Source organism: Sphaerodactylus townsendi, linkage group LG03 (assembly GCF_021028975.2).
Source record: "Sphaerodactylus townsendi isolate TG3544 linkage group LG03, MPM_Stown_v2.3, whole genome shotgun sequence".
Classification (NCBI taxonomy): Eukaryota; Metazoa; Chordata; class Lepidosauria; order Squamata; family Sphaerodactylidae; genus Sphaerodactylus; species Sphaerodactylus townsendi.
In genome coordinates this window covers 127,211,097-127,225,348 of record NC_059427.1, presented here as the reverse complement: position 1 = coordinate 127,225,348, position 14,252 = coordinate 127,211,097, and the positions used below count along the sequence as shown (strand labels likewise).

The following is a 14,252-nucleotide window of genomic DNA, read 5'->3' as shown; positions in this document are numbered from 1 at the left end:
TAGATGGACTCTGGTCTGATCCAGCAGGCTCTTTCTTATATTCTTATCTGAATATTTAACTGTATAAAAGGAAATAGTCTTTGAACAACTCACCTCATTGAAGACTGTGGAATCCCTGGACTCTGAGCGAAGGCAAGTACGTAGGAAATTAGCTAGAGAAACATGCTGCTGTTGCTGAAAGTAGATTCTAGCCAAACGATCTGCTTGAGAGGCCCCCAGTTGCGAATTACCAAGACGGACCACCGAATCTGGGGTTGCACAATTCAAAAGGACCAATGTGGCCTGATTTTGTACTTTTCTCACAAGTTCTTCATGAGGACAATCCTTTTTTAGCTTCTCTGTCACTTGCAGGACCACTGAGGCACAGGTGTCAGGATGATACCCAACAAAAACATCAGAAGGAGTATATTTTTGCTGGCCCATAAAATGCTTTTCTGTATCAACTGCTATGAAGTTGTTCACCCATTTCTTCAGTTCTTCCACAATGTCCCTTTGCAATTTGTTCAACACAGTATTGATATCTAGATAGTGTTTTTCAAGTCTATTGATTAACGGAATGGGAAACTGTTCATATACCACTTCTTTCTCCTCGATGACAATCAAATGGAACTCTGGATGCACTCTGCATTTCACTCGATGGGTTCCCAAACCCAAGTCAACGTATTTTTGACCAGCAAGTTGCACATAATACTGGTTGAGGGCATCATAGAGGCTTTCATAGAGATTCTGGAGGTTAAGGAGGACCACCATTTGCCCTGTCTCCATGCAGATCTTTACTCGGTTTATGTTTTTGCAGATCTGAGTATATTCCTGGTCTTTGGGAAAGCTGGAACCAAATATAATTTCTGGCTGCTGTTCACCTTTGAAAATAACTTGCTGGAGAATCTGAAGGGCAGCATAATTCTGTGTTAACACTAGCAGATATCGGCATTCACCATCCTGACAGCCATTGTGAATGTTTTGTTTGACAAGGCCAATTGTGTCGATGTTCTCAGAAATAATATCGTCTTTCTCTGGGATTTTAGTCATAAAAATGTCCAAGGCCTTGACATCCTCTTTGCCACTGAAGTTTCGGAGAATAGCCTTTGCTATGTCATGGACTGATGGCTCTCTCTTAGATGTTTTTGTCAAAGCAAAAACCATTTTTATGAGGCTGTAATAGTCACGCAACCCAAAAAACTCCTTACTTTGGTTCTTGCAAATTTCTTCATATGCATTTGCAAAGATGGGGAAGAACCGTTCAATTTTTTGCAGAGCAACGGATTTTGAAGAACAAATGCCCTTTGCACTTCTTATAAGCTCCTTTTTGTTTGGGTCTCCACGGGATACAAAGATACCACGATTCATCTTGGCAGGATCCAGAGCCCAGTTCGATATCCCAATGAAGCCAACCTTTTTATGAGGGTGTGGGTCATCATCAACACATCCATCTTCCAGGAGAGGGTGAAGGGTCTTCAGAGGCATTTTTGGGGAATCTTCAGCCAAACCAATTTCATCTAACACTACCACAGAGACATACTCCTTCAGATTCTTCCCTTCTTGGAAACGAGCACAATGCTTGAAAGTATTTATGATTCCCTCAGGAGTAGAGTGCAGGCTGCACTGAAACGAAACCAAATGGATCTGTTTCAGTTCTTTATACAGCTCGGAATATGCTGCTTGCCCTTGCATGGCATCAGCCACAATAGTTTTGGCAAGAGATTTGGAACTGCCAGGTTTTCCAATAAGAAACAAAGGAATTTTAAGCTCAATGCAGATTACCATCATGAAAACGTTTTCCTTTAGTGCCAGGTTCCTCGCTATTGTTTCCCTCAGAGGTGCACCATCCAAGAACAGATCCTGAATTAAGCTGATTTCTTCAAGAATTCCCTTCTCATTATCAAATGGCTCTGGAAGGACTTCGCTGATGACTTTTCGGTATCCCTCTTTCTTTTCCAGGGAAGCATGGTAACAAACACCAACTGAAAGTACCAAACACCAAATAATTATGTTTTTCTTGATGAAGTTTGAATCCGGTTTCTTTTCTGTTAGATACTTTTCCAGGTGTTTGATTAAAAGATCATTGTGACTGTGGAACCACTTGAAGACTTCCACACAGCGTTCAACATCCCTGAGGCTGATAAAACTACATTCATTATTCCGTTTTCTCATATAAATCTGAGAGATAAAAAGCACTTCTGTTATTGTCTTGATGTCAGCTGTAGACATTTCTATCGAGCGAGTGAGTCTCTGTACAATCTGCTGAATATATGATTTTTCAGTAACACTGTTCAGTTGCCCAAAATCCCACACAAGAGGTATCATACTAGGAGGGAGCGAATGGACTCGGTATACAAGCTGCCGAAGAGGAATAGAGCCAAGCTTTTCCTTGGTGTCCTCAGCTTTAACACGATAGCCTAAGCCAGATGATTCCAGGCGCTGAATCATTTGTCTAGTATGTTTACGATAAGGGTTGCACGCAGCTACAATCTGCAAGCCCGAGTTGTGAGTCAAAGGCTGCCCATCTACTGTGTGATCACACAGAACTTCCTTGATGCTGCTGACAGCTGCAGTTGTGTTGGCTTCATCAAAAAATAAGACTGTGTCAAATGGGCAAAGCTGCTTATTTTTAATAGCAAGTTGTTCTGCTTCCCGGACTTTTCTGTAGATCGCATCTGCAGTAGTGCCACCGTGGACTTTGACAAGAATCATGTTCTCGGTATTAGCACCGCACCTACGTAGTTCGCACAAGAATTTTATAAGCCTGGTTTTTCCACAGCCAGTTTCTCCCATGATGACAACTGGAATGCCACATCTGAATCGCATCTCAATAGCCAGGATCTTCAGAATATTGTCTGTTGTAAGCTCATAAGTTTCATCAGGGTCAATTGGCCATTCAATTCCTAAAACCATGCAAAGTTTTGCAATTTTCTCATCTCGAGGCAGTTTATCAAAATTAACATTGAAGCGAACTCTTTGAAGGACCAGTCCTTGGTGCAGCTGAGCAGACATAACATTGCTTTTGATGACAGAGCCATCCAAGGGATTAACAGCATCAATTCCACCATTAGCATTGGCTTGGAGATGAAACCCGATGAATGTCATGGATATACCATCATGATTGAAAAAAATGTAAGGGTGAGGTTCAGACTCCCACTTTTTTCGAATAAGGTATGGAATGAGATCTTCTTCAGTGACTCCTTCCATATCAAAGAACTGTCTTCCAGGGCTTTCATCAGAAATATTAAGTGTAGGTGTTGCAAAATCCCTGGCCATCAAAATCATGAACGTGACCACAAAATTTTTGAAGCCTTGCAAGGTATCTTGCACAAAACAAGGGTTACAGAATACAGACGTTTCACAATTTTTAAGCTGAATGTTTAGAAACCAAGCAAAGTTTCTCAGTTCTGACCAAGAAGGATCTATTACTCCACAATGTATCAACAGTGACTGTAGGCATTGTACTGCAGTCCCTTCAACACTTCCAGCTTCATATTGAAATGTATCAAGATTAATGCCTCTGCTGGATCTTAATAAGTACTGGAATGGTCTCTGAAAGGCCTCACTACGGAAAATGCGGTCATCCATTCCTGGGTCTGAGCAATCATAGGATGAGTTCCTCAGGGTCTCCATGTCTAGTACTTCCTTGGGAGGCCTACACATGATTTTAGGGAACACATCCAGAAGGTTGTATTTTAATCCGGAAGACATCTATAAAAGAGAAACAGGGGTAATAAAATCAAGGACATTGTACCACTTTTCCACAGGATTCCAATTTTTACTTGGCAGGGCTGACAATTCAAGACAACCTCCTTACAGTGAGTAATATAAAAATATATATTATATAAAATATATATTATATAAAAAAATTTCCTTACAGTTAGTGACAACTTTTGTTGGTTAAACTGCATGTTATTTTGATTTTCAGCATTTCAAAAGGCTTCTGTATTTTCTTAAATCTTGCCATTTAACGAAAAGACAGATAGCTGATGAATTAAAGAATATGTAACCAGCTTATGGCTCCTGAAAGGAGACCAAGTTGAGTATTTGCACCTACAAATATAGTTAGCAGCTGTTTATAAAATCAGCCCATTAAGTCAAAGTATCAAGCATATTCTAAGTATCATTCTAAGTATTAAGCCCTTTTGAGATAAGAATTGTTAATGACTACAACAAGCATCTACGAATGTATTAGTATTTTTCTAGATAATAAAATGTATGCACATGTATACATTTAATCAGTGGTGGGATTCAGCTGGTTCTGTCAAACCAGTAGCTAACTGGCTGAATCCCACCAGGAAGGGCAAGCAAGGGGCAGCCAGGTAAGTGGGCAGGGAAGAGGGGGGAGAGCGGCATGCGGGGAACCATTAGCTAAATTAATTGAATCCCACCACTGCATTTAATATAGAGATAAGTATTATTAATTATTAATTATTAATTATTATTAATTCGATTTATTAGACCGCCCTACCCCCGAAGGGCTCAGGGCGGTTTACAGACAACTAAACACAATACGTTGCAACTAAAACAATTGAATAATCCCAATAAAAACAATAAAAACAGTAGCAGCAATTATATGGTCCTATTGACTTACAGATCTTGTTTGTTTTTCTGGTAACGGAGATGCTTCAAGAATTTCTATAACATACAAATGACATTGCTTCCGCAGCCAGAGTTTCCCATCCATATCTCCCAGATAATGTAAAACCAAAAGCTTGAACAAAAATTCTTGAATTCCAGATTGGACCTATGAAAAGAGAACAATTTAATGGGAAGAATGAATTTAATCTCTCATTCTTATTTGTCTACTAACAAATTGTGGCTACAGACTTATCAGTGGCTCTCTTTGCAGCCATAGGGTGCTGTGCCAAACCAAAACTAGAGCAGGAGCAGCTGGGTGAGGATACCTGCCCAGTGGCTTCTGTCCTGCATATACCCTGGCCGGGATTTTTATGGCTACCAATCTTGATCCTCTTTGATTTGAGATTGCAAATGCCTTAACAGTCCAGGTGCTCGGGAGCAACAGCCGCAGAAGGCCATTGCTTTCACATTCTGCATGTGAGCTCCCAAAGGCACCTGGTGGGCCACTGCGAGTGGCAGAGAGCTGGACTAGATGGACTCTGGTCTGATCCAGCTGGCTTGTTCTTATGTTCTTATGATCAGAATGGCCTTTCCTCTGGCGGCAGCTTATAATGGCTCCATGGGGATGTGACAGCCTCCAGGGGGCAGGGGGCTAGGGATAATGCAAACGTAGAAGCGTTGTGCCTTCGCCTTCCAGTTTTAAGACCCCCTCTGCCCAGCCCTTGACCTCATTTCACAGGACCAAAGGACAGAGTGGATCACAGTAGCGAGCAAGTGAGCACCATCCAGACCCTGTGGCCACATCTTCAGCAGGGAGAAAGGAACTGGGTTGCAGATGCGACCAGATACAAAGAGGAGCTTTAGCATTGAGGGAATTACCAGTTCTCACTGCACACACATATAGCCATGGCTGAAGTCCATTAGGCCCCTGCTTTACCCATCCACCCCTTACCCACTTCCAGCCCTCTGTGTACGTACTTTAGATGGCCTAGATCGCTTTGACTAGGGTTGAATTTAAGGAAAAGCCCCATCTTTTTCCTCCAGTATCAAGCACCAGATTCCCTTCCCCCACCTTAGAGCCATGTTTGGATTTAAGGGATTTAAAGCCCTGTCTTTTCTTTAACAATGACTCATTGTTTCTCCCCGTGTTTGTTTGGTGGTGCCATGCTTAGAAGCTGGAGCATATTTTGCAGGGCCTCAGTTGAGGCGGTAGCTGGCCTTGCTAGTTATGTCCACCCTTGCTAGTTATGCCCCTTATGTGGGAAGGGGACATTTTTGACTACCAAAACTCTCCTTGTCAAATCTGCAGTGTACTCACTGAAGAGGTGATGTCAAAATGAAAAATCATGGGCTGTTTCTGGTATTGATGGTTAGTGAATTGGAGGAGAGACTTCAGCACTTTGCCTTCATCAACATGGGGGTCTATCAGCCGAATGGTTTTTAACGGCACTCTTTTATCATGAAGTTTTGCCTTCAATTTCTCATGCAGTCTCTTTATATAGAGAGATTTTCCTGTTATTAATAACAAAAGCATCGTTTAGTCTTCAATAGGCAGCAGAACAGAAATTAAACATACTACATCATACTGGATAGAAACAGAGAGCTCAAGGTCCTGGATAACTGATCAGTAAAAACCAACCATGATGAACCAGATACAATTTAGTCCACATTCAAGGCTATGTTCACACCAGCTATTCCAGAATGTACCAGTCACAACTGATGCCAGCTATACCAGGTCCCCGTCCATGGTTAAATCTCAATTTCTGGCTTCTGTTGTGGAAGACTCAGCACCTCCCACAACCTCTCATACAACCGCTCAGAATTTGCAATTAACATTGAGAGCTGGTGTTTTGGCAGCAAACAGATTTACCACACCTGAATCTCATTATTTCCTTGCTGACCCTTGCATTCATGGACAGGGATGTTCGGGGAACAGTGAGCACATACTTATTTTGAATAACTAAATGAATGTTGCCAGTGTACAAAGACCACCACAGAAATGAAAAGAACATTTGATGGGTTAACAAAGAAGCAACAAAAAGTGAAATACTAAGGATGTATTCTTTTGTAATCAAATTCAGTTCTTTTTCCAGGAATTCTGTGACGACTACTGAAGGATTCTTCTGGGCTATAGAAGTAAACCATTTCTATGAACATCTCCAGAAGGGTCTTAAAAAAATTTTTTTTAGAACTCCTTTATTTTTCTCAAATAGCATGCAAATTTCTCAACAATCTCAACAGTGCTTCAAGCCACAGCAGACAACACAATCCGCTGCAGCAAACTATTAAGAACACCATTTGACAAGGCCGAAAAGAGATGAAAAAGAAAGCTTTGAAGTGTTCCACAGGTGAAACCTTTATGAAATCAATCAAGATCATATAACTGATTAGAAAGGAAACAACAATAGAATAGGCCCGCTACTGCTCTGAGCGGCAGTTGAGGAATTTCATTTTTCAAAGTCCTCTTCCCTTAATGCCATTTAAGAGGGAAACTAACACAGCATACAAGCTAGATTTAGAACCTGATGCCCTGGTGTTTTACATACAGGGTATTTTAACATACTGGAGCAATAAAAATGAATTATCTTCCCTAAGATGTATTCACCACATTTTTATCCGACTGTCCCTTCAAGGACAGCATGAATGATTTCCCTCTCCTCCATACTAGCTCACAGCAACCCTCTATGGTATGTTAACCTCAGAGCGCACAACTGAACAACTCGGGGCCCGTGAGATTCACAGCTGAACAGGGATTTAGAGCCCAGGTGGTATGGAGTGTTCCACCACCTAACTGTGCTATCTGTATAGACCAGGCCTGTATGTATTTAGAAATACTTTCAAAATGTTTCTCTCACCAACTCCAGCTCTTTTGGAAGATACAATCCCAACACACATTTGGTCCTTAAAGAGAGAAGCTGATGAACGTGTGGCTCTGTAATGATTCCCAAGATATCTCTGAATATCCTTCAGGGGTTGCTGAGGGATCATGTGAACTCTGAACTGACTGAAGGCAGCAGGGACATAGCAGTGTTCTCTCTCACAGTTACACAGAATCACTAGGTGATAATCATTCTGGCATTTCAAGTTAAGACTTCGGAACAGTTCCTCTGATCTGTAGCCGACATCGTAGCTCAATTCATCTGCATAGAGCACAGCAAAAATCTTCTTCTCATTGGATCCCGGGGTGAGGCATCTCCTCAAAAACAATGCCACTTGCTCGTAGCTGGTTTGTGGTGTACAGAGTAAGACCTCATCATAGGAAGGCAGCATCTGCTCAGGACTGTTCATGTAGATGGCCAAGGCTGAGGTCAACACTTCAGAGTGAGGACAAAGGATGAGATTGGGCCTGTCAGTATGAAGGCCTTGTGGGAGTGTTCGCACAACTCTCCTGTTCTCCATACTTGCCAGAAAGTCAAGGAAAATGCCAAGCGTATCAATGTCCAAGCAGTCTGGAAGGAATGACCTCATGTTGTTCATGAAGGATTCCCAGACCTGCTCCAGTTGTTCAGTCAGCTCCTTCTCTAGTACCACCAGTCCAAACAGGTCCTCAAGATTGCTCTCGGCCTTTCTAGAAATCAGTTTGGAGACCTTCTGGACATCCTCTTTGCTGCAGTTGTGCTTTATGAATGACAACATCATTAAAGCAGCTTCACTGGGGCATTCTGAGCCAAGCTCTCTGCACAAGTAAACAAGCTGCTCATCCATGTAATAATTTAAGTGGAAATACTGCAATCGCTTTTCAGCCATAAAACGGTCCCACCTCTCCAGGAAACACTCCATTTTTCTACATAAGGCTGGGATAACTTCCATGACTTTTCCGCTTCCACAAATGTCTTGCATGAGATTCAAATTAAAATTCATGACAACGCAGAACTTGCTGTTGGGTGAGCAGTATATGCTAGTGATCCAAGATCGGAAGAGCATATTGCCAGCAGAATAAAGACTTACGAATGCCAGTGCAAGTCTCTGGACGCCAGAAAATACCTGTGTGCAGAATAAACATTGTGGGAGACTGATTACAAATAGTTCCAATAAACAGATGCTATTAACCCAACTGATGCAAAACTCAAAATGGCAATAAAATGATATACTTGTCAATAAACACACACACAAAATAAAAACCAGGACTCCATAATTATGCCTAATGGTACAAAAACTTTGTAGACAGGGAACATGATCAACACTCTAAAGTGGATTTGTGGAAAAAAACTATTCAGTCACTTCAGTGTAATACAGAGAAGCTTTCATGTCTGACTCTAAGTTAAGTGAAAACTTTACTGCATAACGATGAAGTGACAGAACAGTTATTTTCCACAAATCCACGTTAGAAAAAGGACAAACTGTCATCATCATTCATTCAAAATTTCTGACCATTTTCCAGGGGGGAAAAACAAGAAGCAGTTCTGTAAGCGCTGCTCAGTAAATGTCCCAATTATACAAAACATTCACTGTTTACTGCAAACGGTGTACGGCCAATTATGAACGAGTGTTATGCACAGGAGTCACTGCTGCACGGGGCGGCGGGGGGAATGTCTGTTGTGGCAAGATTTTTTGTACAGACCTATTGCCTGGAGCCCCGCTTTCACTTTCTGTTCTCTCTGAGCCAAGCAAGACCACTTCTAGCATGACTTTCAATTTGTTCTACCTCCAGAGTAGGGAGATTTATCAGTAAGCATAGGTTTGTCCCAGACATCTTCCCCCTGTCCACAGCCAGGCTTTCCACACCCTCACACTGCCATCCATGCATTCCCCTCATCCCTGCCAGCTCTTCTTGCCTCTCTAAATGCTTATATCAATATAATAACAACAACAGGGAGTTGACTTTTGCAAGGAACAGTACAAGCGGGGTCTTTTTTTGGCTCCACCCCATCTCCCCTGCTTTGTTTCTGCTTTTTACAACTTTTTTTCAAATAACCCTCTATTCAAAACAAACCTCTCTCTTCTCTTGTGGCAGCAGCAGCAGGAAGAGAGAGAGACTGTGTGTGCAGAAGAAGGGAGGAAAATAAAATATCAGCTCTAGTCTTGAGACTACTGGGTGTGATGAAATCTGCACTTTTAAGGCTAATGGGCAGAGTAAAGAGAATTGGGAGAACCAGAGACCCGGCAGAGTTCAGCAAACAAACTGTGTTGCAAGCTGTCGGCTGCCTCCTTGTTTGTAAACAGAAAAATGTGCGGAGACACTTCAAGCCCACTGTGCAGTGAAGAGTCCTGATGTAAGAATTCCATGTATAATAGGCCTGTGATTATAAGGTTCACCAAAGTGATTCTCTGATACGTGTCCAAACAATATTGCACTCATGTAGTAAATACAATCATATGCAAACAATTCCTGGTAACTTGCATTCTGAGGTTAGTTGCCTTCTGTGGTTTAAAGGGTCCTCGCTTTGATGATCTTTGTAATCATACACTGATTGCAGTAAACACTGTATGTTTGGCATGCTTGGGGTATTTACTGAATAGCCTTTACACAACTGCTTTGTGTTGTTTTGACTTTGAACAGTTTGCCCACTGTGACACGGTATTCTGCAGAGAAACCAATACAAGGATGACTGATAATGACAAAATACCGTAACTGATAATTTCTCTTTTCATGGCCTTTATCCATCCTCCCCCCACAAAATTCTCCTCCCAGGTGAGCAAGCATATTGGTGCTCTAGAAGTTGGTGTTTCAATGCTTTCAGTTTAAATCTTTGACAGTTTTCTTTTAAATCAGGCCTACTTACGTCAGACCAGAAAATGGAGATCCAGTCTCTAAGGAAACCTATGACATTTCAGTAATAAGCAGAGAACACAGAACAGACTCAGTCTGTATCACAGATATTTGAAATCACTAGTTCCTCTTAAACTCCATCATCTTTTAACGTACTCTGGAAATGCAATATGCTTAGAAGTCACCCTTTTTTCCTCAGCAGACCAATACACAATTAAAAAATGCACTAAAAGATAAGAGTAGGAACCGACCTCAGAAAACTTGTCTACTTCTGCACCTTGCTCTGTTTTGCCTGACATTAGCATCAGCTTGTTCATTAATTCTTTCAGCTCCTCTAGTGAATAATATCGCTTCTCTTCTTGGCCACCGTGGCTTTCCAAGATGACCAGGGACAGGACCGTATCCAGAGAAACCTTTCAATTAAATAAGTGGCTGAAGTTAAATTGAATTTAGCTTACTTGTTTATGCTTTGTATTCTCAAGCTTACAGTCATATGAATGCTAAAAAAAACACCTAAGTCTTCAACATTCACAAATATGCAATAGGCATTAATGGAAGAGCAATAGCTACACAACACAAATTTTACAAATATAAGAATCACAACGTAGCAACAGGAAAGAGTAAACCCATATTCTCTCCTGACTTATTCAGATGTCTCCTGCTACTACTGTTATGAATTGTTACTTGTATGTACGTTTAAGCCTTACAAAGAAAACATTATAGCCTGAACTTTTTGTATTTTGATGTCCCCATTTGCAATTTCTTCTCCTATGCCCATGCATACATAACAATAAAGTTTGTGCCATTATACATTTGTCACTCTTTCAGGAACCACAAAACAGTTTTGCTTGGTCTACATCAGACAACAGTTGTTGAGAACGGCCTTACTGCAATGAGATGCCACAAACTGATATTGCAAGCAGTTTACCAACAGGTATGCGTATGGGCCATTAGTCATTGACAGTCGTTATCAATGTGACTATTTTTTTTTGTTCACAAATCCTAATCTGTGCTAGCTTAGTTTACAGCAGCCATTTAGAGACACGCTAAAGAACACAGGTAAAAGTCAAGGCTGACAATATTGGAACAGTGTTCTCTGGACTGTTTTTTGGGTCGCCTTACCTTCTGGCCTTCCGCTGGTGCTCTAATTATGTAAATTCCTTTGCTATTGATTGTAGTCGCCAGTGAGATAGATGACAGTTCCACAGAGCCATGGCTCTCTTTTATGGTTTTTAGCCATTCCAGGTATCTGGCAGAATCCCGCTGTGTGATGCAAGAAGATATGAATCAGTTTAGTCTTCCTAATCCCCAAATCAAACACCACAGAGGGGGAATAAGTGTGGTGACAAGAGCTGCTCTCTGCCTCCTTCATCTCAATGCTCAAAACAGCACAAAATATTTTGTGAAAGGCCAGAGATATACAACTTGTACCACAGTAGAAAATGTATGCAGTAGTACACTCTTCATATACAGAGTATACAGTGCTAATTAGTTATGAGCCATTCTCTTCAGTAGTGACAAAGTACAGTTATTCTATACTATATGGTGTTGGGTCTTCAATCCATATGCTGCGATGCGCTGGTGAGTCACCTATTGGACCGCAAGCCCTTAAAGAGCTGCCATTTCCCCACACCTTGTGGAACAACCTGCTGCCAGAATGCCAATATAGAGAGCAAGGGTCCCAGCCCTCCGGAGCTTTTTGCACACTCAGAGAAGCAACAGATCCATGAAGGAAGATCAACTCAGCAGAACACAAGTTTCCTCCTTGGTCCTGATCCTTGGCCTGTTCCTCACTGTGGTGTACCTCATGGTGCCTTGGTTTGTGCCTCCTGTCCCCACCTCCCCATTCTGCGAACTGTCCTAGCCTTGTAACTGCAGAGTTCATAACTCTGGCTGCCCTCTTCCTGTTTTATGAAAGTCACATGACTCATGAGATGTCCATGCAGCTTAATGAATCCTAGGCCTAGGGAGGCTGGAGACGATTGATATGGTACTTCAATAGTAAAAATCACACTGGGCACAAAACAGAGTAAAATCTTTATCAAATACACAATAGCAGATGGACTAAGGCACTGATGGAAGAATTACCAGTTTTTGGGGAAGGCTGTGGTCACTTTCCAGGGCTTTCCACAATTTCTTCAAGCACTCCATGAACTCCCCAAACCCAGACTGTTGCTTTAGCTCATACAGAAGACAAGAGTAGCCCAGTACAGCATCATGGAAACAGGCAACACGATCTACATCCATGTCATTCTCTCCCGCAGAAATAGAGGCAAGATCCACAAATACCTTCAGCTCAGTTATATCTAAGGAAAATCAAAACAAACTCTCAATTGACAAACAGAAAGTCTGTGGTAATGTATTTACAGTATTCCCAGATTCTAGGAAGAAAGTCTTTCTACCCATTTCTAATTGTACCATTGTAACAGTTTAACTACACGCTATGCACTGCTTATAACCCTTGCTTCTCTCTCTCTCTCTCTCTCTCACTCACACACACACACACACACACACACAAATGTAGTACCATAAGCAAACACATTTAATTCTTCATTTTTGTTTTGTCTTAGCAGCCAAGTCCAGGTGTTGGTTATGACTTCCTCCAGAGGAGGGTGTAGGGCACACTGCAGAAGATGACTGTAATATCAAGGAGGTAGTAGTGGTGAACCACAGATTTCTTCTTCTGTGCCAGAGATTGCCATGTGACAGCATCAGATTGGAAGGGGTGACTGAGGTTGAGCTCCTCTCCAATAAATATACCTTTTCTCTTATCTGAACCAAATCACTTTTGGAAGCGGACTGTGCATAAAGAGGAGTTATGATCCTGGGACTGGAATGAAAGGCACTCATTGCCTCACATCATTTATCTCTTGGCCTTGGTGCACACTCTCAATTGACAAACAGTAAGTCTGTGGTAATATATTGTAGCACTGTAGTTAGGAGGCTAGGTGCTAGAATCACAAACACACACACCTAATGGTATATAAATTAAGGGAGACTATTTTTCCTCAGAACCTCAGCTCAGGTCCAATTGTGGAATGGTGCTGAGCACTTTGGCTGACCCAAGTGTCCACCCACTGCTTTCATCAGGGTTCTGGCAGCTGAAAAGGATGTGGGTATACTTTCCAGTTATCCTGTTTATGTTTGTAGTTTGTGAATAATAAAACTCTGGAGATTACAACTGCAGGACTTAAAACTGTACTAATAGGCATGTATGCTCCAAATGAAAAAAACAACCCTACAATTTCACAAAGAGGTAGAGAAAAGACTTTCAGAATTTACATGTGAAAACATTATATTAATGGGAGATTTTAATGGAGTTGCCTTGATACAGTTAGACAGGAAATCTGAAAATGCTACTAGAACTACAGAATGTAAGCTTCCAAAACTTTTTTTGATTTGGTGGAGAACTTAAACTTGCAGAATTTATGGAGGCTTAAAAATGGAAATGCCAAAGAATATACATTTTACTGTATATTCCCATTCTCCTACAAAAATCTCATTCAAGAAATAATATGGTTTGGATTACAAAGCCAGTAGGCTAAATATACAAAGGATGGACATTTGTCCTTAAACTTTTTCACAATGCAGTATAGTATTCTCATGGAAAAGAAAAGGTTCTGTATGTAGGTGGCTATTAAATGAGGCCCTACTGAAAAAAATTAGAGACTGTTAAAAAGGAAAAACAGAAACTACAGGAATTTTTAAAATTAAATTTGAATAAAGGAAAGGATTTAAATATAGTATAGGATTCCAGTAAAGCATTTATGAAGGGATCTTTAATGCAACAGAATACACTAAATAAAAAACTGGCACAACAGAAAATACAAAATGAGCCTTTAGGGGGAGGGCGGTCTATAAACCGAATATAAAAAAAAAAAAAATGTATTGGATCTGATAGAGAAAAAAAGAACAGGAACGGTAAAAAATCAGAGCAAGAAAGAGACTGTGCATAGTATAAAGATTTTGTGCATAGTATAAA

At 41.1% G+C, this 14,252-nt stretch overlaps 1 protein-coding gene across 2 annotated transcripts in view; it reads right to left on the bottom strand.

Annotated features, from left to right (window-relative positions):
• LOC125429180 (E3 ubiquitin-protein ligase RNF213-like) overlaps positions 1 to 14,252 on the bottom strand; it is a 94,235-nt gene that overhangs the window by 48,117 nt on the left and 31,866 nt on the right. For both annotated transcript variants that reach the window (XM_048490048.1, XM_048490049.1), the window contains 7 exons: positions 12,359 to 12,576; positions 11,393 to 11,533; positions 10,522 to 10,683; positions 7,416 to 8,544; positions 5,879 to 6,072; positions 4,574 to 4,726; positions 94 to 3,690 (listed from right to left, as the gene is read on the bottom strand). In XM_048490048.1, coding sequence (XP_048346005.1) covers positions 94 to 3,690; positions 4,574 to 4,726; positions 5,879 to 6,072; positions 7,416 to 8,544; positions 10,522 to 10,683; positions 11,393 to 11,533; positions 12,359 to 12,576 — 5,594 coding nt within the window. The remainder of the gene's footprint in view (positions 1 to 93; positions 3,691 to 4,573; positions 4,727 to 5,878; positions 6,073 to 7,415; positions 8,545 to 10,521; positions 10,684 to 11,392; positions 11,534 to 12,358; positions 12,577 to 14,252) is intronic.